This window comes from Amphiura filiformis, chromosome 20, assembly GCF_039555335.1.
Source record: "Amphiura filiformis chromosome 20, Afil_fr2py, whole genome shotgun sequence".
Classification (NCBI taxonomy): domain Eukaryota; kingdom Metazoa; phylum Echinodermata; class Ophiuroidea; order Amphilepidida; family Amphiuridae; genus Amphiura; species Amphiura filiformis.
The window spans coordinates 58,668,370-58,693,619 of NC_092647.1; the positions used below are offsets into that span (position 1 = coordinate 58,668,370).

The following is a 25,250-nucleotide window of genomic DNA, read 5'->3' on the forward strand; positions in this document are numbered from 1 at the left end:
CTTTTATGATGATGTATCATGCAGCACCACACAGCGAGGGATCTGACTACATATACATAGAACTCATTCATATCTTATATGACAAGATATTGAGTTTTGACCAACAAGGCTGACATACTTCTTAGAATCACCAAGAAGTGGTCATTGGTCAGTAATCAATAGCATGTCCATTATGGAACAAGTATTACAATTATGATGCAATTGAACAATTAGTTTAATACATACACTTCATGTACATGTACTTTTTCATTGATGCTGCTATATGGTAATAAGGAGAAAGGAGATAAAAATGTAGATGGACAAATTGTTAGTCACATGTTGCATCAACACAATGGTAGTCACAGTTAACCGAGTAAATTACTCAGGTCCCATATACTTAAACAATAATACTGGTAAGGGTACAGCCTACTTGACCCATTTGCTACCGACTTAAGAAAATACTACAAATATTTACTATGGAAGAATACTTTGATGTTATCAACCTTATGAATTATGCAATCCTGTACAAAATGTTAACTACTAATACAATGTACCAACAAAAATACTGTCCCATATTAGTTTGTATCTGAAGGTACACAAACATAGTTAGTTCTGTTAGTTGGTAAGTGAGTGAGTTACTCAAAACCAAAATGATTGGTTATTTATGCATATTAGTCAGTCATAAAATACGACTGCTGAAATAGACGGCTGTAAACATAAAGGAAAGAAGAGAGAGATAATTAACTGCTGCAGAACAATTATGAAAATTATGAAATAAAACAAAGAGAGAAAAATTAAAGGCAATATTAAACATGAGGCCTTTATGCAATGCACATTGCAAAGCGGTATACGGTGTTAATGTTATACGAGGTAATCCCGCTACATGTGGCTTGCAGCTTTGAACCTGTACACCTAATGGCAGACAAACAAGAGTTAGCACTGAGATATAATCCATAGGGTGATAGAGGCTGTCAGTCAGTGTGATATTGGTGGCATTAATAAATAATTCTAACCCTAGTCTTTTACCCTAGCCCTAAATGATCACATTTCTGCTATTCTAAGTCAGCTGGTTAAGAAATGTATAAGCAATAGAACCAAATTAGTTTGATCTTTCGCTCAACCATCGATGCATGGTTGATCCGTGTATTTATGAAATGAATTAATTGACTACTGTTAATTGTAATTACATGTATACGAATCTGTACAATCATGTAATGATATTGACCAATACAAATTTACCAGTAATTCAGATTAATCAGTTGATAATTCATTAATCCAAGCATCGAAGCAGCATCGACGGTCGATCCGAATATCTAACAAATTTGGTTCTGGTGCCTTAATTCGCAAGTACATGTCTGAAGATCAAGATGCCACTGAAATTCATGCATTTGAGACTTTGCGTTTGGAAATGGGCAACTCATATTCGTTTGGACTTCCAGATTCATAATTAAATCGCCTATAGAGACTTCAAAATATTGTTGTACCTTTGATAACATGGACTAACCATCATGATCACATCTCTCCAATATTGATGGAGCTTCACTGGCGCTCTATCCGATGTCTGATGAAGTTGGATGGTGTCGGATGCAATGTACAATGTAGTGATTTGCACAATTTTAGTTCCAGTATTAGATTTAATTTCAAAATAATGAACCTTCATACCTCACTGAACTGCTTGTACCTTGCCAACAATTAACAAACTGGCGACTCCACCATATCCAAATACAGGCTGTCAGCCTCTACACCCTGTGATTTTAGCTGCTTAGAACCAGCCAAGCTGTTTTGAAACCTAGTGGAGAAAAAAAACCCTCTGCACTTTGTAATCACCCTGTTACTTTGGACATATCTGTTGCTGTTACCTTTATGAGGACTACGTCTTAGGTATTCAAGAAATGCATTGGTTGTACATGTAGGCAGCAAATCACAAGCATTATATATTCCATGACGAACATTGAAGTTAGGGAACAGATGGAGTAAACGGTTACCTAAATAGAGATAAAAATCACACAATCACACCAAATTTAAAGCATATACGGTGAAAGAAATATATCAGTTAAATTATGAGTAGCAGCTTTGTTGCATCTGTATAAACATCTGTATAGTATAATCATGTAACACTAACACCTGAAATAAAAAGGGTTAATGAAGTCATTAGATTAGGTATTACCAACCAACGTGTTGCTGAGGTCACAAGTTCAAAACATGGGGTGCCAGACAAACCAGTAATACGGTAGGATATGTGACATTGACAGGGTTGTGATTGATATGCAGACATGTTCCAAAAAAATAAGCACCATTGCAAAATTAGGTCATTCTTGACCAAGCTCAATACAAATGTACCTGTTGCGTCCACGTAGCATATGTACTAGGGGCTATGCATGTATGCAGTGAGCATAAAATACATGCATGCAATCATCTGGACTGCATTATATACGCGATGTGTTTGCTTATTGCGTAGCTACAAGTATTCCTTCTTGGTCAAGAATTGCCCAATATATATACCTATAACTTTGTTATTTGTTGCAGACAATATGCACATATCAGGAAACTCAATTGGGTATACATATATTTACGAGATATGAACACACTTAGTGCAAATATCACTGTTATTTTTAGAACAAAAATATTATGCAAATATCAGACAGCAAAATTGTGTTTAGAGTGCTTTGAACAGATGTCGCACAATACTGTATCCATATTATTGTACAGCTCTACAGTAGATCCAAACTAAACACTGTTTCCATGTGATCATATTCACAGTGAGCTACACTCAAATCACACACCCAGGTTTCCTGTATCCATATTATTGGGATCAAAAATATACATTATGGCTTTAAGGCAGTTTAAAACCCACCATAACCAACTCCTTCCTGTAAAGCAAAACAATCTGAATTCACCTTCACATCATGGGCTTTCAAGTATGCAAATATATTGATTGCAAGTTTACCATGCAAAACGTGAACTGATTACATGTGCTGGCGTGTTGTTGTTAGCCTCAATCACACTCAAACAGCATTAATCGGCAGCATACACACGTCATCAACACACACTATATCCCTACCCTGGGTCATAGGACCAAGGAATTCCCACGTGATAAGTGGTCCTTCCATAGGCAGATGACAACCATATCTGGTAGGTGCCTCTAATCGGGCAGGTGCCTCTAAAACAGTAAGTACATAGGAATCAAAGTTTGAAATTCATCTTTTGGTAAATCCAGTAAGCCTTTGCGGGTAGACCTCTGAAGTCGTCATTTGACGTCAAGCCCATGTGCACATTGTTAGCGAACATTGCTACTGTGCATTTCACCGCTGTAAAGTGTGCATTATAGCTGCGATAATACCTCATCAGGTCTACCTGCAAAGGCTCATGGGATTTAGCGAAAAGGTGAATACTGTACAAGTGGCATTGCTTGTGTTTCCTTTATTTTCACGCAACAAGCAACTACCAAATAACAAGGAGCTGATCCTTATGTGTATAGATCTATATATAAGCTTACAATCAAATATAAAAAGAAGTGAAACAAGTCAAAATTGATGAAACACAAAAAAATGGGCTATTCTATTTGAAATACATACACCCTCTGTTGAAGACATGACCTTATATCCTACTTTCACACAAGTAGTATGTATTTCAAATGGGTTACCTGAATGGGTGACTCCATTTGAAATCTACACCCCCTATAAGGTGATGCATGGATTTCAACTGGAATAGCACACATTCTTTCCCACAGATAGGATTGGTGAATATAATTGAATTTGTCTTACGATTTTAATGAACAGGTGGAGACAAGCATGTACTGATCTATGTGGGCGATTGGTAAATGTAAATATGTGACACGATCTGGTTCATGGAGGCCAAAGGCGGCAAATTTGAAAATGAGATAAAGACAAATACTGTAAAACCACTTAATTTCGCGAGGTATTTAATTTCGCGAATTTCGCGAGGGCTTTTGATTCGCGAAATTAAATACTCGCGAATTTTATCACAGACAATTTGCACACTGGTTCCGAATTTGACAGCCCAACTCGAGCAACTTCCATTACAGAATTCACCTCAAAAAGTTATTTTGTGAGTGACTATGTGACATAATTTTCATTAGTAGATTATTTATTTACCTTGAAACATCATCAAAATAGCCTCATATATTATTATAAGGATCATATAAATTCCACAAAGTATTGAACCTCCACATAAAACTCGCTAGAAAATCGCGAAATTGATCTTTGTTTATCCATTTGCTGCATAGAAAATAATGACCAATTATCAATCAATCAATCAATTATGCCAGACCTCGCTCAATCAGATTATTTTATTTTGTTTTGAACTTTGTTTTTCAACGTTATAACACTCTAAACAACGCTCCAAAATATTATTTTCATTTGTTTATATGATTTAAAAAGATATTTTAAATTGTTTAGAAGTAATTTTAATAAAATATTATGAGACAGAAATGAAAGTTTGTGAAACAAAATGGCCGCCCCCCATGATGGGCCATAATGGCGCGGCGTTGATTGATTGGGCAAAAGTATTTCGTAATTTTATCATAACTTGCATGTTATTTCCTGCAAAAAATGGCCATATTTCATTTGAGAGATATCCCAACATTCAATTTAGGGAAGGTAAGGCGGAAATACCCAACAAAGTAAGGCTAACTTTCACTTAAGCTTCTGGCCATGCAGAGAATAAGAATTTGGAAACTTTGACGTGAAATACAAAATCCTGGATTCGCGAAATTAAGTACTCGCGAAAATGGCGAGTATAAGCGATTCGCGAAATAAAGTACCCGCGAAATTTAAGTGTTTTACAGTATATGGAGTAAAAAACAATCAAATACATAAGAAAATACACATTATAACTTTAGAACCAAGTATACTAGACATTTGATGCTTTCAGCATATGATATTTGTATAAGGTAATAATCATAGTAACTCAGTTTTTAAAAATGCCTCCTTTGGCCTACATGGACCAGATGGTGTGTACAATGTTCACATGTGAGCTTGAATCAGAAGTTAACATTATTTGTTGAGTGTGTGGCTGTTTTGGTAATGAATTATGAAACAGGATTGAATACTGAAATATTTGCTCACTAGATAAAATGATGTATGTGTCTATATACAGTCTGTAAACACATACCCCACCCACACTTTATAGGGAAATAAGACATACTGATAATACTACCATACCTGATGCAGAGAATTGTGAAGCCCTACGTCTCATCACTTCTTGACTTAGAAGCCAGTTTGGATCACTTAGATTGGGGGGCGCTTTTCACGCCAAGTAGAGTCTTGTTTGCAAACAAAGATGAGAACTTTGGCACAGAACCTATAAGACAAAAACAAATTATCAGATGTAAATTTATGATAGGTTGGAATTCAAGTACTGTATATATTCTGTTGGTCCAATATCCGGGCTATCGGGCCCAAACTTCACATGGCTCACGGTTTGTTATGAGCGACAGAAATTTCAAGATGTTTTGTATTTTTAATATGAAAATTGATAATTTGTATTCATGTCATACTCTATTAATTATTTCAAAATGCATTGAATTTGAATTTTTTAGGTCAACAATGAATGATCCTAGCATCTAGGTCTAGGTCCAGGGACACACTCCATGCACACTCCATGGAGGCAAAAAAATTATGTGGACAAATTTAGGTAATTTTCAAAAAATAAAGAAATACATAAGAAATGGTAAAATATTTATGAAACTCTAAAAATAGGTGGAGTGAAGAATTATCTTTAGTTTGTTCCAAGTTTTAAATTAATACACAATTCCAATTTGCTATTGTGGCTATTTTGCTGCCAGCTTGATTAGCCGTTCATACTACCTTAAGGTAAAATGAGTTAATTTTCACTATTCTTGTATTTATTTTTATGACTTTTTTCCTTATCTTACTTATCAAATGATTTTTGTTTTCTTGTGATTATGATATAAAGATATGCATCAGAAGACAGGTTTAAAGTTACAAATGTTCTACAGTACACTGAGAACACATTGACTAAAAATTCCTTTTCTCCCTGAAATCAATTTGAACACCACTCTCTCCTTGAGAAAGATTCTGCAATTCCAACCAAATTCAACCAATGAGCAATTCCAGATCCACTTTTCATTACCCCCCCCCCCCCCCAAAAGTGGAAACGGCATGTAAGATTTTTAAATTCAAACGTAATTTCCGAAATGCATGCCAAACTTTACAATGGTTTTTAAATATTTTCCAGTTTTCAGCTGAATTTGACCATAAAATGAGCAACAGAAATCCACCTGAATCGACCATTTACTTCCACAAGAATTGAGATAGAAATATTAGGGAGGGTGGATCCCAAATGGAATAGCCCAAATACCTTCTTCTGTGTATATTTGTTGTTCTCCACTCTCATCTTCTTCCTGTAATAAACCCAGATTCCCTGTGCTACCTCGCGATAGTGGCATTGCTAAATGATCATCTGTTACTGTAGCACCTGGGTGCAAATCCATCTTCTCTCCATCTGTCTCTAGTTTGCCATTGGGGCGTTGCGTCCCGTTGTTCAATGATCCAAGTGAGACTTGTGGTGTGGTGTCTGACCTGTGGCAGATTACTGACGGCATGCTGTCAGACGTTGCTGGTACTTTGAAGTATATCTCGTCATCAGATGTGGGCTCTGCTGGGGATGCATCGCCCTGTATGGAAGGCAAGAGGAAAACAGATGAATGAGTCAATGAAGGGGGAAAATGAATGAATTGAATCAAAGCATCACAGCAAATCTGGACAGACTGTATTAATTCATTATTGCTCAGACCATGTTAATTGATTTTTAAAATGGGCATGCTATGCATGACAAAATCTCTATTATGTCAAAACTTGTACCAATTACGTTAGTCTTACATACCGTTTTTGTGTAATTTATTTTGTGTTTGAATTCTATTAATTAACTGCCCCAGATCTCTGTTTGAAATTATCAGGAATATTGGCTACTTATCAGCATTCTCTGAGGCTATGCCTTGCAATTTTGGTATAGTGAAAATGACTATTGGTACAAGTGAAATGGCATTCTCTATGGAAAAAAAAACCCTTTGACCAAATTTGGATTTTTTTTTTTTTTTTTTTTTTTGTGGGGAGGGTTAGAGCTAACGTTGATACTTACCGTCCTAGATGCTGACCTATACCCTGTACAACATGGTAGATCGTCACTGTCTGCATTCTCGCATCCCTTGGCACCAGGACTAAAATGAAGTTCCACCCTGTACCTATCGTCAGAGGTTGCATCTTTGCTTGGATCTTCATACAACATTAATACGATCTGTGTCATATAGTTGAGTTCTTTGACAGCATCTATGTAATCCAATGCACGCCTCCACTGAGGGTCATCTTTATACTGGATTGTAATCAAAACAAAATCAGGGAAGATTATAAAAGTATGGAAAAGACACATTGTATGGCAAATTTATTTCCTGGCATTCTTTGGTAGCTTTCGAGTATCATCACAGACCTGAATGGTAGCTTTTAAAGATATATTGAGGAATATGGTAAGTACAAGAGGACATGTCATATAGTTGTGTTTTGATAGCAACTGAGTATTACATGTCCTGCTCCACAAAGAGACATTTTCAGCCTGGAATTGAAGTGGTCACACAAGTTTCATAAAATTGCAAATTAATGAGCAATGAAGGTATATGCTAGGAGGCAAACTTGTACGTAGCTTGCAAAGCTACAGCCTCTTCCAAATATGAAGTAGGTAAGACAATGGAACAAAATATAAAATAGTTTCACTTGATGAAGAGAATGAGGATGAGGAAAGAAAAACAATGATGATGGCCATAAAGATAATGGTGATGAGATGACGATGGGGATAACAATATAAAAACAAGACATAATTAGTCAAATGAAGATTGAAGAATGTAAACAGAATAGAAGACCTGGAAGATAAATGTTTTTTCATCAACATGTTTATTGTTAGAGCAATTTGTTTGATGAGAAGGGATTGAGTTCAAAGACACAGAGCCATGGTAGAGATACTGCATGGACCGGAGAGGAGAGAAGAGGAGCAGAAAGAAGAGAGAAGAGGCGGGGAGAAGAGGAGCAGAAAGGACAGGAGAGAAGAGACAGGACAAGGAGAGGAGAGAAGAGATGGGACAAGGAAAGGAGAGAAGAGACAAGGAGAGGAGAGAAGAGACGAGGAGGAGAGGAGAGGAGAGGAGGAGAGGAGAGGAGAGGAGAGGAGAGGAGAGGGGAATCTATAATAAATTACTGAATTTGGTGAATTGGTGAGGCTAAAAACTTTGAAGGTTTACATTATTTCGGAAAACAGACTTTTGCGATGTGAAGAACATGGTAGTGCGCACTTCAATAAATGTCGATTTTGTTTTTGGGTCTAATTAAGTTAATTAGTTTCAAAAACACTGAAAGGCCCTTTCGGCCTAATTCACCACCAACTATTCACCTATTGGGTTGCTGTTTAACATGAACACCCGCAGATCCTTTGTCTGGTCTGATATTGGGTCACTCATACCATTACACAGGAGAAGCAATTAACATGTATTGTTTATTCAACTAATTTGTCAACATTAGGGTGTATCATTTTTTATGGAGAACATATTTTCAACAGTAGAGTGTTTGTTTATTGAATTAGTCCAAGTGTTAGATGCTTTTGTGTTGAAGGACAAATTAATCAGGGTTGCCAAACCCATGGTTTGGTAGCCCAAATGGGTGACTTTTGAAGATTTTCCCTGAGACTTTCGATAGAAACAGATGGTTAAGAAGAAAAAAATTGGGTGACTTTTCAGCAATGCAGGTGCAAGTCTGGTAATGCTAAGCATTTAGATGTCTTGAACGGCTACATTTATTCAACTAAGGGACTTTGCAATAATTAATTATGAACCCTGGGAGAGGGTGCGCTTGATATTGGGTCACTCATATAGGAGTAGCTGACAGGTAATCTGTGTCTGTGTAAAATATGTATGCCCATGTTGAACGCAAATTGTAAATTTATTTTGATTGATCTGAGGCTGCACTTCAAATTGCGCTGCATCAGGTGAAATTGTACAACTTTCAAAATGGGGTGCTCCCAGGTAAAAAAAAACTCAAACACTGAAATTGCACCTGACCTTCTTAATTTAATTCTAATATCCTCTCACATCACTTATCACATTAAATAGAACATTAAAAAAATTTCTACCAAATATCAGTACTGCCAAAGACAGTGACCGAGAAAGACGGATGAACTGCTAGTAAATATTGCTGCATAGTTATTGAGACAATTGAGTTATACTTATAAACATTTTAATAAGGTCTCATAATATAAATATAAGGCAATGCGATCATTTAAACATCACTCATTCATCTTGTAATATATATTTTCCTGCTCTTCACAATAAGTAAAATATCACTTAATGATAGGAAGGTATATGAGACAAGTGTTTTCGATTATAACAATGTTATCCACTTCATAATTGCATACTCATTGTCATAATAATAACAATGTTATCCACTTCATAATTGCATACTCATTCTGTGGCCATATTTGTAAGTGATTTGATAAAATGTAACATGTTTAGGGAAGATGAAAATAATCTCTAAGTACTTCCTGATAGGTAAAGTGATACTCTAAAATTCTATTCTTCAACAGTTTTGGGTAATAAATTAACATAGTTAGAGAATTGAACTCAAGATGGTTTTAGTCATGGGCAACATTCTAAACAGGATACAGAAACCACTTATACAAAGATTTGCCATGAAATATTTACATTTTCAATGTATGATGACCCTAGAGTTGTGTAATTATTCATAACTGGTTGCTTGTCAAGAAGGATTAGGGGTTCTTTGCTAAAGTTTAAAAATTCCTTTGATTGAAAAGGATGTTTGAAGTAGCAAACATAGCCCCACGCTGCAATATCGGTCTCTGTTGATACAGAAATGAACTAATGAATTGGAGCAAAAAGCGGCTTTGAGACAATATGTTTTCAAGAACATGATTTAATGTGTGCCTAATACATAGAGCAATTCTCAAAACAAAAACAAAAAAATAACATATTTTTCTTTCCATCTAGGAAGTAATTCCTTCAGCTTCAAACTCTCCATAAAGGTTTGCTGCTGTCAAACACAGAACAAGAGTGTACTATCAGTCATGATTGTAACAAAATACCCAACTTACATCACATAGGCCACCATATTTGAGGCAAGATAGCAGTGAATGTATGTGGCTCTCACTGGTGAAGTAGAGGCGTGTTCTGACTTGCCGTCCAGGTGACAACACACCATCAGAGTAATTAGGATTCAGACGGAAGGTTGTTTCATCTTCATTGTTGATTTTATTTAGATCACTGTGTATCTTGCGTAGGAGTGGGGTGCATATTCCTGCACCAATGTCCAACTTCTCCTCAGGTGATATTCCATATTCCTAGAAGAAAAACAAAAGTAATGTTTTGCAATCAATTGTAATGATGCAGGACAGTTGTGACTCACCAATAATCAATCACTTTGGTTCAAATTTGGTAATCAGTAACGTTGAACTGAAAATCGGATCAGCTCGTTATATGGGTCATCCATCAAATGTCGGAATGGTAAAAAATAAAAGAAATGCACACAAAACCAATGTATTTTATATCTTTAATAGATTTTGAAGTGAACACAAAATTAAAACTTTAAATACTTTCAATACAAAACTGTAATTTTTTGGTAATTTTTTTCCCAACCACAAATGATGGCAGGAGGTCCAAGGACTTTCCAGATCCTATATATAATAATTGGATTAATTTTGATCCATACAACAAAACACATTTTATCTTATACCATCAATGGTGAGTTGCATTGGCACCTTTAACCCAGTCACCATGGTATTTCAGTTTTGTCTAAACCATACATTTTCCAAATTTTCTATCTTTGCCAACTGGCATACACATTCCAACATTTGATAGACTGGATGAGATTGTATTACAAACATTTTGGATCCAAAGCTTTGTATCCAAGTTGTTATCTTAAATGATATATTGATATATTGCAGGCCTACCTGTGGTACAATGATATCTGCTAGAGCCTGTGCATTGATGTACAAATCATCCATCTTGTCAAAACCAAGCGACTTGATGGAGTAATTATGCATCATGTCATACTTAATGCAGTCATAGATGTCTGGGATTTTGGTGATGTCAAATATGCCGGATTTAAGCTTGAAATCTTTCTCCAGTTTGGCCCATCTTCTCAGCATCAGATCCAAGGATTCATTATGGTACAGGACAATCTCAGCTGAAATTAAGAACACAAAGATTTAATAGAATTGATCAATTACACACAGATTTAAGCAACACTGTATAGATGAGGTGATCTCAATGTTTATCAACAAAGGCAAGGGACCGGTATATATCGATATGCTTGAGTAAACCCCATGCAACCACTACACTGTTCAATAGCTTTATTGTGGTGTGGCGGGAGTTTTAAAACATGAGCCCTGAACAAAATATGATGCACGCGCATACTGCCAGGCAAAAACAATGGAAATTGTGATGATGCGTGCGCATACTGCCAGGCATTGACGTCAGAAGTCAACTAATCTATATGTGATGTGTTTTATGAACTCACTCTTGACCTCAATTTTAACCAAATTCTGTTGAAGTCATCAATAAACCTGCATTGCCCACAACTTTGAGGATCTCAGCCTCCAAGTGTAACGAAAGTGTTTCAGGAATGACTCCTATAGTTCAATAAGCCTTTTTGCAATTCCAGCCATGTATGCTCAGAGCAGCGATAACGGTAGATCAGCAAGAGACAGACCATCCAATCTTCTCCATTGAACACTGTGTGAATAAACTATGACTTTTCTGTTCATTATAAAATGATTAACAACATTGGCAATTCTGACTGGCTCAACCAATTTTAATTTGTCATGCCTATAGAAACTATACATAAAAAGTTACATATAGACTTACATGAGGCTTCCGGATCTTCCAGCACAGCTCGTATTTGTTTGTTGAGGGCCTGAATGAGAGAGTATACCTTCTCACATCTGTAGACCGGATTCCTGATAAAATCTATTGATGTTGCTAAGGACGTGCTGTTGGTCATATTCAGCTGTGAAAAACAAGGTAATATGAAACATGACAATTCCATCAAATATGCGTAATTTAAGTCTGAGAAAGTTTTTTTTTAACACAAGTCTCCACATACATAAATGACAGCCAGTGAAAAATGTTCACAGACCATACAGGATTTGAACCTGGGACCTTTGGATTACCAGACCGATGTTCTACCAACTGAGCTAATGAGTCAGATGGAGAATAGCAGTGATGTTATTATCTATAGGCCTTCAGTTCAATACCCACTCTATCATCTTCTCATCATTAAGTATAAGGTAAGTCATTTTGGAATTACTTTGAAATCAAGGTTTTTTAACAAAAACTTTTATCTGTGTTGTAAATGATGATAAAATGTTGCTTATATTTCTGTTGCAATTGACCACTTCTATACCAAAGAATAACAGTATGTTATCATATCTTTACATATAATGATGACCCTAGAAAAGGAAAAATAGGTACACCAAAGAAATACCATTCAGATATTCAATTGTATTTAAAGCTTACCTCTTGCTTGTCCTTGCCCGTTAAATCTCTATTCTTAGCAAACATTTCGTACAGCTTGGATTTTACTCTGTGTAAAAAAACAACACGATCAAAATTAAGGGTTGTATTTATCGCTCTTTATTAAATATGAGCAGAGGAATTTTCCCCTAAAATAAAATGTATCTAATTGTATGGCTTGAGAATTTTTGGTGGCAGACAATATTCCACATTTGAAACTAGCTGAATCAATGCTGGTCATATTCAGGATAATTTTCAAATAAGGAAAGGCCAACTTGAGTCCTTATTCATAATTTCTTTTGAAAGCTTCAGTCCTTGTCCTCATTATCACTGTTTATCACAGTGTTTATGTCATGACCTAAATACAGTAATATATACAGTGTCTGGTCTACTTTTATAGGGTAGGGTACTTAATTCCTTTCCATATAACTGACTTACTTTCCCTGTATGGATGCTGACTCTTCCTTCTCATGATCCAACAGACCATTTGTGTGGGCACTCTTGACCATCTGCACCAAAATTGGTGTTAATTCTCCTTCTAATGCCAGCATACCCTGCAATATAAATTTAACTGGGATTGTGAATGCAGTAGAGAATTACAAAATATTGATAATAACAGAAATATAGACAGCATTAAAAACATGTGATTGGTAAATTGAAACATTAAATTCATTAATACTTTTTCATAGAAACTTCATGCATGTAATAAATTATTTAGTATATCAATGATAAATACATTCTAGAAAGTTCAGATTGATTGCCATGCAATATTTTACAATCAGTCAGGCCAATGATAATAAATCTATCATGTGTTTGATAGTAACCATCCAAACACTTGTACTGTACATTATGCTGTCATCTTATTTGAACATAACAAGCGTGTCGTGCACTCGCACGGAAGAGACCACTTCTTTGAGTGATTTGCATGATGTTATCTCAGACTCAACAATTTAGTTACTTCATTTGTCATATGGGACGGGTTTTTAAAATATAATTTCCCATTTTTCAAATACAATCCCCCGTTTGTACCTTTGTGAAAGCAGCTGCAGTCATCTGTACCCGTCCTTCATCCGATGCATAAATCTTGAGATCATGCCTGTAAGTACTGTGTAATCTCAGCAGCCCACAGCCTGGGAAGCCTGCATAATCACCTAATGACAAAAAATAAAAAATAATTATGGTTACAATGGATAGTAACTGACTGGTGGAACAACTGATATTAAACAAATCATAGTGGTTCTAGTACAAAACATTTTAGTAAAGAAAAACTGTTTTTACTTAGATAATTTCATTTTTTGCCATCTTCGATGATGCCTTTGTCATAACTTGTTATTCCTCCAATTATTTTCTGCAAAATTTTATGATGTTCTCAGTGCTTTGTTCTTTTCATTAGTAAAACATACTTTGCAATATGAGAAAGCACACCAGAAGGATGAAGAATTGCCAATTGTGATAGACAAAATCAATTCAGATCAGTTCACTGTTTCGAAGAACTAAGCACCCAGGGAATTAAAGCTTGAGGAACAATGCCTTAAAAATCAGTGCATACAAATCATCATTTTAAGACACCATTAGATGGTGAAGTTTGAATGGGTATAACACGAAAAAGGGATTGGTTACTGACAAGTTGGTGCATCAAACTGCTAAGGGCTCATATTGAAATACCCTACCACGCTTTCACACAGAAAAAAGGCAGGATTCCCCTCGCTGAGCGTGCGCCTCAGGAAAGCTTGGTCATAAAACGGATGGATTATATGCATCAGTGATACACCCTGCCTTTTGAAGTGGTCTGGTGACAAGGATTATAATAAAAGTTTATCAAAGACTGGCAATTTTATTGATTGTTGAACTAATTGAACTAATTGGCTCATCGCACAACCAAGGAAAGCCCGCTCCTAATTTAAGTGGCTAATTGAAGTGTTATAATCACACAGGATTTTAACAAAAGAAGGCTAGCACAGGAAAGCTGCAGGATGGCGCACACTTTCCTGTGTAAGGGAATTTCAATATGAACCCCAAATCAACTATGAGTATGGAGCCTGCGTCATTTAGTGTGCTTATAGTCAATACAATAATTTTTGCTTGTAATATCAAAACAACCAGTGCAATTAAACTCAAAATGTGGGGAATCAGATTTTTATTTTGGCACAGGCTTCAATGAGGTACAAAACACATTATGAACAAACCTGAGCAGCTACCTACCTATAAGTGTGAAACATGAACAACCTTTGCTTAAAAATCCATCATAATGGAACATAAAGACCATTTTTATGCCAAGTAAATCTGGGATGAAGTGATTAAAAACTAAGGCAATATAACCAAATTAGTTTGATCTTTTGAATGGTTGATCCTATTATTTATGAAATCAATTAATAATTGACTATTGTTAATTGTAATAACATATCAATCTTTGCATGTAATGATATTGACCAATACAAATTTACAGTTAATTCTGATTTTTTAGTTGATAGTTTATTAATAAGAAGCATAGGCGTAGTTCCGGGGGGGATGGGGGGGGGGATAATATCCCCAATATTTTGAGGGAGGGTGGTGGTCCATACAATCTTCCTCCCAATGTTGATGTCTGTATGTGGGTTTCTGACCAAATTAACCTCATATTTGGCCATTTTAACCTAAAACGTGCCAAATTTTGTGCGACTTTATTCCACTTTTGCCCCATATTTCACCAGTTTACTAGCTTCAATATGGTCACATTTTCACACGCATTTGTACCATGAAGTTACTTTGTCCCCAAAAGGTACTGGATTCACTATACTTCAAGAAAAAATGTCCAATCCCATCTGCCCAATGTCAATAAGAAATCTACGCCATTGATAAGAAGCATCAAAGCAACATTGAAGGTCGATCCAAAGAAAGGTGGCTTTCCCTCCATATCACCATGTTCCTAATAATAAGAGTTTATGCTAAGGACTCACTTAATTTAAGATGTATTAACTGTGCTGGGTATATTAATAAAAGGCATTTAGTTTTAATGTACTAATTATTTAGTTCTAATTCACTATTATATGGTTCAACTGCAATTAGGGCCCATAATTAGTCCAACATTTGTGTTTCCCCATGCATGTCATCAAATATAGCATTTTTTTACTTTATCTGCAGTAATTTTCTGCTCAAATCTTTACTTTAGCTCTGTTACTATGGTGAAATGCACACAAAGTATTGAATTACATGACTGTATATATTGGCCCTTTATGCCAATCTCCTCAAATATGCTTTGAAATTATTTCACCACAGACTGACATCACTTTGTAATACACAGCTATGGCTTTTATTTAAAGGAAATCTGTACCATAAACTAATCAATGGCTAATATAGTTATATACCCCTAAATTAAACATACCAGACGGTCTATATGAATTTCGGAATATTCCTAACAAAGAAAAAGCACTTTTAATCCTTCGTTTCTGCGATTCATGGAAGCCGCCATGATAGCTGCTTGCGAATCCTTTCTGCCACAAGCGGTAGTGTAACCTTTCACACAGACCCGCGGTGAGCGTGTGTTGCTATGGCATTCGCGACCCCACAGCGAATTTTGGTTTTTAGTGCTGTTTTTACTTTTCGTTAAAGACATTGTTGATCATAAATATTACTTAAAATACATTTTTTTATGTTCTTCTGTAGTTTTATGGGTAAAAATTGTCAAATTTTCTTTTGAACGAATGTTGAATCTGAACTTTGGTAGTATTCGCTTTGTGTCACCAAAGTTCATGAGGGACGAGGCTCGTGGCACGGATTTCGCTGGTTTCAAAATCGGGGTACCGTTACAGCGTAATAAAATACATCGGGTATCAATATTTATATAGCGCCTTAGCATAAGTATGAACAAAGCGCTTTACAATGATCTTAAAAAGTACAACTTACACTACATCTTAGGCTACACTAATGTACAACTTAATTAAAAATAAAAAACTTAGTTTAGAAACAAATATGTTTTCAGATTAGATTTAAAAGTGGCCAGACTATGTGAAGTACGAAGTTTTACAGGTAATTTGTTCCAGAGAGCTGGCACAGAATTACAGAAGGCATTATTCCCATATGTTGTGTGAGTTCTTTTACATTCAAGCAGACTGCCATCAGCATGTGATCGTAGGAACATACTATCAGAAAATGTGTGAGATTTTAGGAGATTTTGTATGTACAGTGGTGTTGTTTCATGTCTACTTTTATAAGCGAATGTGAGTAGTTTGTAGGTAATACGCTCATTTACTGGAAGCCAGTGAAGCTCTTTCAGCAGAGGAGTGGTGTGTTCCATACGGTTTGCCTTGAAAACAAGTCTGGCAGCTCTGTTTTGTATCTTTTGTAGTTTTTGTGTGTTTTTACAGTTGTTCCATATAATAAAGAGTTACAATAATCAATTCGAGAAATAACAAGTGAGCGGACAGCATGGTTGCAAAGTATCTTTATCAATATAACAGCGAATCGCGTCCTATATTACTGAAGATGATAATTTAAAGAGCGAGAGACAGCAGATATTTGAGATGACATAGACATGGTTGAATCAAAAAGAACTCCAAGGTTGCGTACAGAATCAGATGGTTTGATAATTGTGCCACATACGTTAAGAGTTGGTTCATATATATTTCAAATTATATGCAGAGCTAGCAACAAAGAATTCGGTTTTATCTTCATTCAGTTTAAGCTTATTTACATTCATCCAATTCTTGATTTCAGCAATACATGATTCCAATTTGAAAAGAGCAGTTACACTATCTCCAGGTATGCGGGATTAAATTCTGTATATATTTATGTATCATCTGCGTATATGTGATAGTTCAATCTGTGTTTCTGGATAATTTTTCCAAGTGGGTATGTGTAGTAGCTAAACATCCCAGGACCTACCACTGATCCCTGGGGTAGGCCAAATTCCATTGTTTGAGTTTTAGAAAAATCACCACCTATACCAACTTGGCTATTACGTCCTTTGAGGTAGGAGAGTATCCAGGATCGCACGGCTCCATTAATGCCAAGAGATTTTTCAAGTCTATCATTCAAAATATCAAAGTCAATAGTGTCAAAAGCTGCACTTAGATCTAATAATACAAGATAAACAGCTTTTTTGTTGTCCAGTGCACATAGAATATCATTTTTCACTTTCAGAAGAGCAGTTTCTGTTCCATGATTAGGCTTGTCGTAAGGAATTAAGAATTTCTCCTTTATTTGGACGTATATAAGCTTGGGACTTTTACTGTTTGTCGTTTTTATTATTACTGCAACTATTTAGCCATTGATTAGTTTATGGTACAGATTTCCTTTAAGTAATGTCAGCCTTGTGAAAATAATAGAGGCGTATGTGGTGTGATCAAGCAAAATCAGGGCATATTCAATTTTCAGTTTTTAAAACATGATTGTATAAAGCATTTTGCAGAAAACCCCATTGAAATTGAACATTTAGTTCCAACGGTACAAACAGTTGAAGTGTTTTCAAAACAATATGCAACAAAAGAAATTATTGTCTTTGTTGGGCTATATCTGAAAATCAATATATCCCGACTTTCGACTGATTTTGCTTGATTACATCACATATGAGGAGGTTGCCATAAAACACACAATTCGCATGCATGGAATGTTATCACAGCCCTCAAAATAATGTGTTAAATATAGGAAATTAAGCAAACTCCAGTAAACTGAATAAATTAAACAGGAGGCTAATCTGCTGATTACATTAAAAAAAAGAAAACTAGAAATGTCACAATTTTCACACGATTGGGATGCCTCCACCCCACCATGAGGCAAATTAAATTCTGAAAGTTATAATAACAGCTAAATGTCAAAGTGTATTTGTGGTAACAATCACATAACCTTAAATGACCTTCAGTATGTGATCTTGATACCACCAAGGGTATCCATAATGCAGCTATGACCCAAGTTTGGTTGCATTAGGATTTAAACTGTTCATGAGAAAGAAAGAACAGTTTACCAACCCGAAGTATTACAATTAAACAAGGCAACAAAATAAACACAAATCCCAGCCGGCACACAACCCAACTTGAAAAAAAAAAAAAAAGCAAGGGAATGTGCCGGTATGGGATTCGAACATGAAGTGGAATCAAATATATAAAAGAATGACCTGAGAAAATTTGTCAAAATTAAATGGACAAAGGAAGGTATAATTCAGATACACAGACAAAACAATCAAAAAATACCATTCCTAGCATTTTCCCTCAAACGACTTGCAGGCCTCCCGGGATTAATTAATTATCTAAAGTAGGACAGAATGCCACCCAGCACAGCAAAACGTGACCAAATTATGAACACTAAAATGTGAAGGGTATTAGATTAACAAGGTGTGCTAGGAAGGCATACATCAGGCAACCAATGGTATACCTAAAGAAAAACTGCGGTCTGTGAGAGTGACATCTTCCCGCTCTAGCATGTCCATGTTGCTACCGACTGAATCAAAGTCATCCCCTGTTACCGAGCCGTCAATGTCTAACCCTGGTTTGGTGAATGGAAGAATTGAGATGGGGCAAGATGATTTGTAAGAATAAAAATTGGCATCTCTTTATCACATTCAGGGTTTACCTTTCCTTGGAAAACAGAAGTTAAGAATGCATAGAGTTCATAGTACCATTTGTGTTGTAAAAAAAGTACTTCCAAACTTTTTTTAAAAACAATAACACATGGTAGCACTTGTAAGTAAAGAGGTTGTAGTGTTCTCTATTATCGTATATATTATAATTCTACATTTTCAGTCAAATTATTCTAAATCACAGCTTTGTTTTGCAAAATGTACAGCTTGACTTTCAAAACAGTAAATAATACAAGAACCCCTTGAAATGACTAGTGGGTGCTGTGTTGCCACTTATTATTCCTTCCAAAGTCATTCAAGGTGTAGCATATACTGACTATCAGTTTTTTCAACCCACTGATTAGCTCAGCATTGCTTGCCTGAATCTGATAATTTAGAATTAGAAGATATGCCAATGCAATCAAATAAAAGAAGAGGTCATTTTGGATCCTCTTGGATCTGCCTGATTTGCTGTACTGGCTAAGAGCCTATATCTCCTTACTCAACCCCATACTTCATTATAACATGCTTTGATAAAACATGCAGATGTCAAAGCACTAAAATATAGTGGTCTAATGAATGAAAAAATTGTGTCAACCCATCTAAACAATCCATGCCCAGCTGCCTATGCTCCATACATATTACATGGCTTTCTCAGTTCATGTTTAATTAATTGTATTACAAATTTTGACTAATCAGGTTCTATTACCAGATTCATGAATATAATTGCATTAAATCTCTCAGTTTAAAGATATGTACAATGACTTCATATGAAGAAAGTGCAAACATATTGCCGGTCGCAATACATAGTGACGTATGTGCAGGAAAAAGGCAAAATACTGTTTCCGAGAAAAAAGTGTTTGAAGGATATGCTACTATAATAATATAGTCAGTACTCCTCCAATATTATCTCTCAGTGGACCAATTCCATTTGAAATTGAAGTTAAAGGATTAAACTGTAACTAAAATAGTAAAAAAGGAAAAACTTTTATATCTAGCTCTTAAACTATATGCCACTATGTGAAACGGAAGATTTGTGGATTTTGGCACGTTTTTGAAGCTTAAGTCGCACATACGTCACTGTGAAACGGAGCATATCGGACTTTTGGTGTCTTTTTGTACCATACGCCACAACATCTGTCATTTTGTGCAACGGAAGATTTGGGGTTTTCGGCTCGTTTCTGAAGTATATGCCACATTATTGACAGATGATGCGGATTCTGTGCCTTAATGTTGATTTTCGCTGTTTTACATAGTAGCACATGTTGATCATATGTCAGTTTGAGAAACGGAAGATATTAGATTTTTCCGGAATTGTTAACATAGGTCAATTAATTATATTAAAGTACAGTTGTGCTTTCTTACTTGATGTACTTGAAGAACTTGATATTTAAAACTGTTGGGCCAAATTACATAAAAATGACCAAAATCATTCTACGCCACTATGTGTTGCGACCATATGTTCAAATAAAATTCTTGGTAATTCTACATTTCATAATAATTGAGAATCTTGGCTCACCACTCATACTACATACCTACTAACGCATCTTACTAGAATTATGTCCTTACCTTGACCACCTGGATATATACATCTAAAAGCTCTGCCCAGTTCTTCTGCTTGCACTCTGCCTGCTGGTGTCAATTCACCGCCCCACTTGAGGATCAGTAGAAGAGATGGATCTCCTTTACCATCTAAATATAAGGGAGAAAGCACATTCATTAAAGTTTAAAACATCAGTTTGTCATACGTAACATTACACTGATAATTCTAAGTGGAACATAGTGCTATTGAGTTGTAAAATCACATGAACTTCATGTTAATTATTCAACCAGAATATCACAGCAATATCAACACAACACTGTACTGCCACTATGCTGTGTCAATCTGCAACACAACAGTACAATCAAACAAGTCAATGTCAGTGATTAACTTACAAAATATTTGTGCCACAAATTTTTATTATTAGCAAAGAGGTTCATTTCATATAGCTTCATTTTATATTTCATATTAGCGAACCGGTTCATTTCAATGAGCTCCTGAATTTTAACAAACATTGCAATTAACTATGTAAATGTTAAGGGCTATTAATACCAGTATGAAACGCTTAGTGTACATCAATGAATCATTGTTAGGCAGTTAGACACAAAAGAAACTATTGTTCATAACCAAGTTCAAAGTGATGACATTTCATGTTTAACAAGGTTGTTGAATTTGACTACCCCTTTCATGCATGCAAGAATACATACATTACAAAGAACTAGTTAACTGTAAATGCTTGTGTTCATATTGCTATTTTAATGCTTTAGCTCTTGACCACAGGCATAGATCTGGGGGGGGTAAATCCCCCATATTTTAGGGTCAACCATGAATGATCCTAGCATTTTTTTTTTTTGAATTTCGGGCACCCGGGCAACAAAATTTCGGGCGGGTACCCGCGAGCCCGCCCGAAAATCCCTGGCTTAATATTTACCCAAATTTTCGTGTGCATTTATTCCACTTCTGCACCATATTTCATCAGTTAAGCTTCAAAAGAGGACAATTTTTTGTGTTCTTTGCATGCATTTGTACGGGATTTGTACCATTAACTTATTCTGTCGCCAAAAGACGCTGGATCCACTATACTGCAAGATTTTATTTCCAACCCCATCCCCCCCATGTCAAAAAGAAATCTATGCCACTGTTCTAGACTAGAGGACAGCATATCTATTTTTTACTGGTGAATATTGACCATACTCCGCTGCACTGTTAACTACCCCTAGATCTTAAGCACTGATCCCTTGTTTGCTTAAAAATAATTCATGGGTAACATGAGTTTAAAAGACCAATGCCGATTTGGCTGTCTACTGAACTCGTAACGATCACCTGTTGAACAAGGTTGTTGAATTTGACTACACCAATGCAAGAATACAAACATTACAAATAACTCCTCCTGTATGTTAATGGCTATACCAGTGTCAAATGTTTGCATTTATGTGACATTATTTTTTACAGACTTGTAGTACCCGCATACCCGCATACTCCTACCCGCACCGTACTCGAGTCCCAATTTCGCACCGTACTCGCACTCCATGGCTCCGGACCCGCACTGCATCTGCATACTCATGCCCTATTTTGGCTTCGGACCCGCACCTGTACTCACGGACTGGGACCCTGCCTGCACTGTACTCATGGCCTGGGACCCGTACCCATTACTCATGGCCCGGGACCCGCACCACTCATGGCCTGGGACCGTGCACCCATTACTCATGGCCTGGAACTCATGCCCTGCATTCGTGGACACGGGTACCATGGGTACGGGTACCATACCATACAGTGCCTGCCTACATGCATGTAAGAAAGTGAGAGTAGATCTACTCTCACTTCTCACAAGCCTGTTAACTCCACTCATGCACTGAGTCCTCTGATCATAGGCATAATCAAAACAATAGGTTACATGGATGGGGTTGGGTGGGGAGTAACACATGCATGGATCCAGATAGCAAGTGCCCTAAATTGTAGCCTGGTCCAGGGCCCTGAAAAAGGTAAATCTAGTCCTGGCAACACACTTCATGTACAAGTATGCTTCACACAGGGTAGATACCTACATTGTCATGATTGTGACAGCCTCCAGCCTGTGCACACTGTATGCCACTCATACATGTATACATAAGCCCTACTACATGTAGCATTCACACTCTGACTGATACAGAAAAAATAGCAAACTGGAAGTAAAACATTTCAAGAAATTGTTGTTTATGTGAATTTCAAGTTATCATGTTTTGATATCATTATTATAGCATTATTTTATTCATCATTTTAATATTCCCCATCCAAATACACTCCCCTAGCACAAGTGTACACATAAAAAACTACATTTTCCCACCACATCTACATGTACTTGGGCAGAGTGTGTATTTGAGTCAAATGATACAGAGTTCCTCTGCCATACCATGTTTACAGAAATTTATGATTTATTGGAGCTTATAGGCAAAATATTAATAATTATCCAGATGTGCATAATTAATGATAATAATTATATTAAGCTAATGGATAATCTGGTGGATGTGTGCTGGGATGTGTGGATGTGCACGAAAGGCTTCACTAAATTTGATATTGACAATTAAGTCTACTAATTTTGGATCAAATTTGAAATCCAGTTGATGTTTTGAGGTGAATAATAACTTGAATGCTATATCACTGCTAAATGTATGTTGAAATTAGTATTGTACAGTCTGTGTGTCAATATACGAGGGGTATCCAAAAGTTTTTGACATCACCTAGAAGAGAAGGAGCTATATCGATGAAATTTTGTCTGTGTAATCACTGGTCCTTATGTACATTATGGTCCAAAAATGGTCTCATAAGCATGTTTACTTTTTTTACAGGTGCCGCTAGATGGGCAGTAGGCGCATAACCTGTAAAATGGTGAAAATTGATGCACGCAGTTCCTGCATTTGAAGGGTTAGGCCTAGAATGCTCAGAAAATCTATAATGAAATGAAAGCTATCTACGGTGATGTTTGCCCATCATATGGCACTGTTGCTTTTCGAAAAAAGGAATTTCCAAAATGGCCACATGTCCCTCACAGATGAGCCAAGAAGTGGACGTCCATCACTTTCGGATGATGCGGCCTCAGTGAAGAAACTCAAGAATGTGGAGGATCTTATCATGAAAAGGTTATGCGCCTACTACCCATCTAGCGCCACTTGTAAAAAAAGTAAACATACTTATGAGACCATTTTTGGACCATAATGTACATAAGGACCAGTGATTACACTGACAAAATGTCATCGAAATAGCTCCTTCCCTTCTGGGTGATGTCAAAAACTTTTGGATACCCCCTCGTACAGACCATAGTTTACATGATTTTTGCATCTCAAAATATTTAAGCTAGATTCACTAAGACCATCACCTTGATCTCTTTTTGTTCTTGATTAATTCCACAAAACCAGTTCTACAATTTTCTGTAAATGGAAGTACTTCTTAGCAAATAGAAATGGGACTCATACAATGTTTCTAGTCCCAATATCTGTACCGCATCCATGGCCCGCACCCTGCACCCGTACTGGGACCCGTGACCTGCATCTCGAGTCCCAATTTCCGCATCCGTACTCATGGCTCCGGACCTGCACCTGCACCCTATTTTGGGTTCGGACCGCACCGCATACTCATGGCTTCGGACCTGCCCTGCACTCCATGGCCTGGGACCGCACCTGCACTCCATGGTCTGGGACCTGCACTGCACTCATGGCTCGGACCGCACTGCCATTACTCATGACGGGTCCCAATACTACAAGTCTGTGTGACAATGCCTGTTATTCTATTTATATCAATCACTATTACCGTACTGACGAGTATAGCACCCTGTCTTAGTTGAACATTTTCAAAATTGGGTGGTGGGTCTATGCTCAAATTTCAAAAAAAAATTTGTTTTTGGTTTTGGAGTGTCCTTGGACCTAGATGCTAGGATCATTCATGGTTGACTTATAAATGATTTCAAAATGTATACAAATTCATTTTTTTTAAAGGTCAACCATGAATGATCCTAGCATTTAGCTCTCAGTCCAGGAACACTCCAAAACCGAAAAAATAAATAACTTAAAAACAAGAAAGAAAAAAAAAATCTGAAATTTTTCAAAAAATTGGGGTGGGACTTTACTCGAAGGTGGGGCTATACTCGCATCAGTATGGTAATGAACTCATATGCACATAAAAACAAACAAAACAGGTACAATTACATCATCATCATGATAATAAATTTGTCTTATTTGTAGAAAATCAAGAGATATTTAAAATTGTTTCCAAATTGAGCTTATAAGCCAACCAAACAGTTTTCTTCACCCTCTCAATGAATGAAAATTTCATTTCTCAATGACAGTGCCGTCATATTTGAATACAAATTCATTATCAGTTATATTCCACATACTTTTTGCTTGATTAACAAATAAGCATGCCATTGTATACCTGCAGATAAATGGCCAATGTGTGCCGTTGAGGATAGATCTGTTACAAAAGGGTGTGTAAACAAACAAACAACCAATGAATTAGAGAGGTTAGTTTGACTTGACGTTGCTATGGAGACATCCCATAGCAATGTTGAATGATGAGTAAGTCAATGACCAAAGACCAGATGAATAGAAAATAGCACACAGAAAAATAGAAAACAGCACACAGAAGAATAGAAAATAGCACACAGAAAGCAAGAAAAGAAAATA

The 25,250-nt window shown here is 36.4% G+C and overlaps 1 protein-coding gene across 1 annotated transcript in view; it reads right to left on the minus strand.

Annotated features, from left to right (window-relative positions):
* The window catches only part of LOC140142410 (inositol hexakisphosphate and diphosphoinositol-pentakisphosphate kinase 2-like), a 65,007-nt gene that overhangs the window by 3,709 nt on the left and 36,048 nt on the right, over nt 1-25,250 (minus strand). Inside the window, exons 12-23 of the mRNA XM_072164380.1 lie at nt 25,000-25,038; nt 20,625-20,747; nt 13,556-13,677; nt 12,965-13,080; nt 12,530-12,596; nt 11,879-12,020; nt 10,963-11,198; nt 10,108-10,353; nt 7,102-7,332; nt 6,322-6,637; nt 3,041-3,139; nt 1,839-1,979 (exon numbers count right to left, since the gene is read on the minus strand). Coding sequence (XP_072020481.1) covers nt 1,839-1,979; nt 3,041-3,139; nt 6,322-6,637; nt 7,102-7,332; nt 10,108-10,353; nt 10,963-11,198; nt 11,879-12,020; nt 12,530-12,596; nt 12,965-13,080; nt 13,556-13,677; nt 20,625-20,747; nt 25,000-25,038 — 1,878 coding nt within the window. The remainder of the gene's footprint in view (nt 1-1,838; nt 1,980-3,040; nt 3,140-6,321; nt 6,638-7,101; nt 7,333-10,107; nt 10,354-10,962; nt 11,199-11,878; nt 12,021-12,529; nt 12,597-12,964; nt 13,081-13,555; nt 13,678-20,624; nt 20,748-24,999; nt 25,039-25,250) is intronic.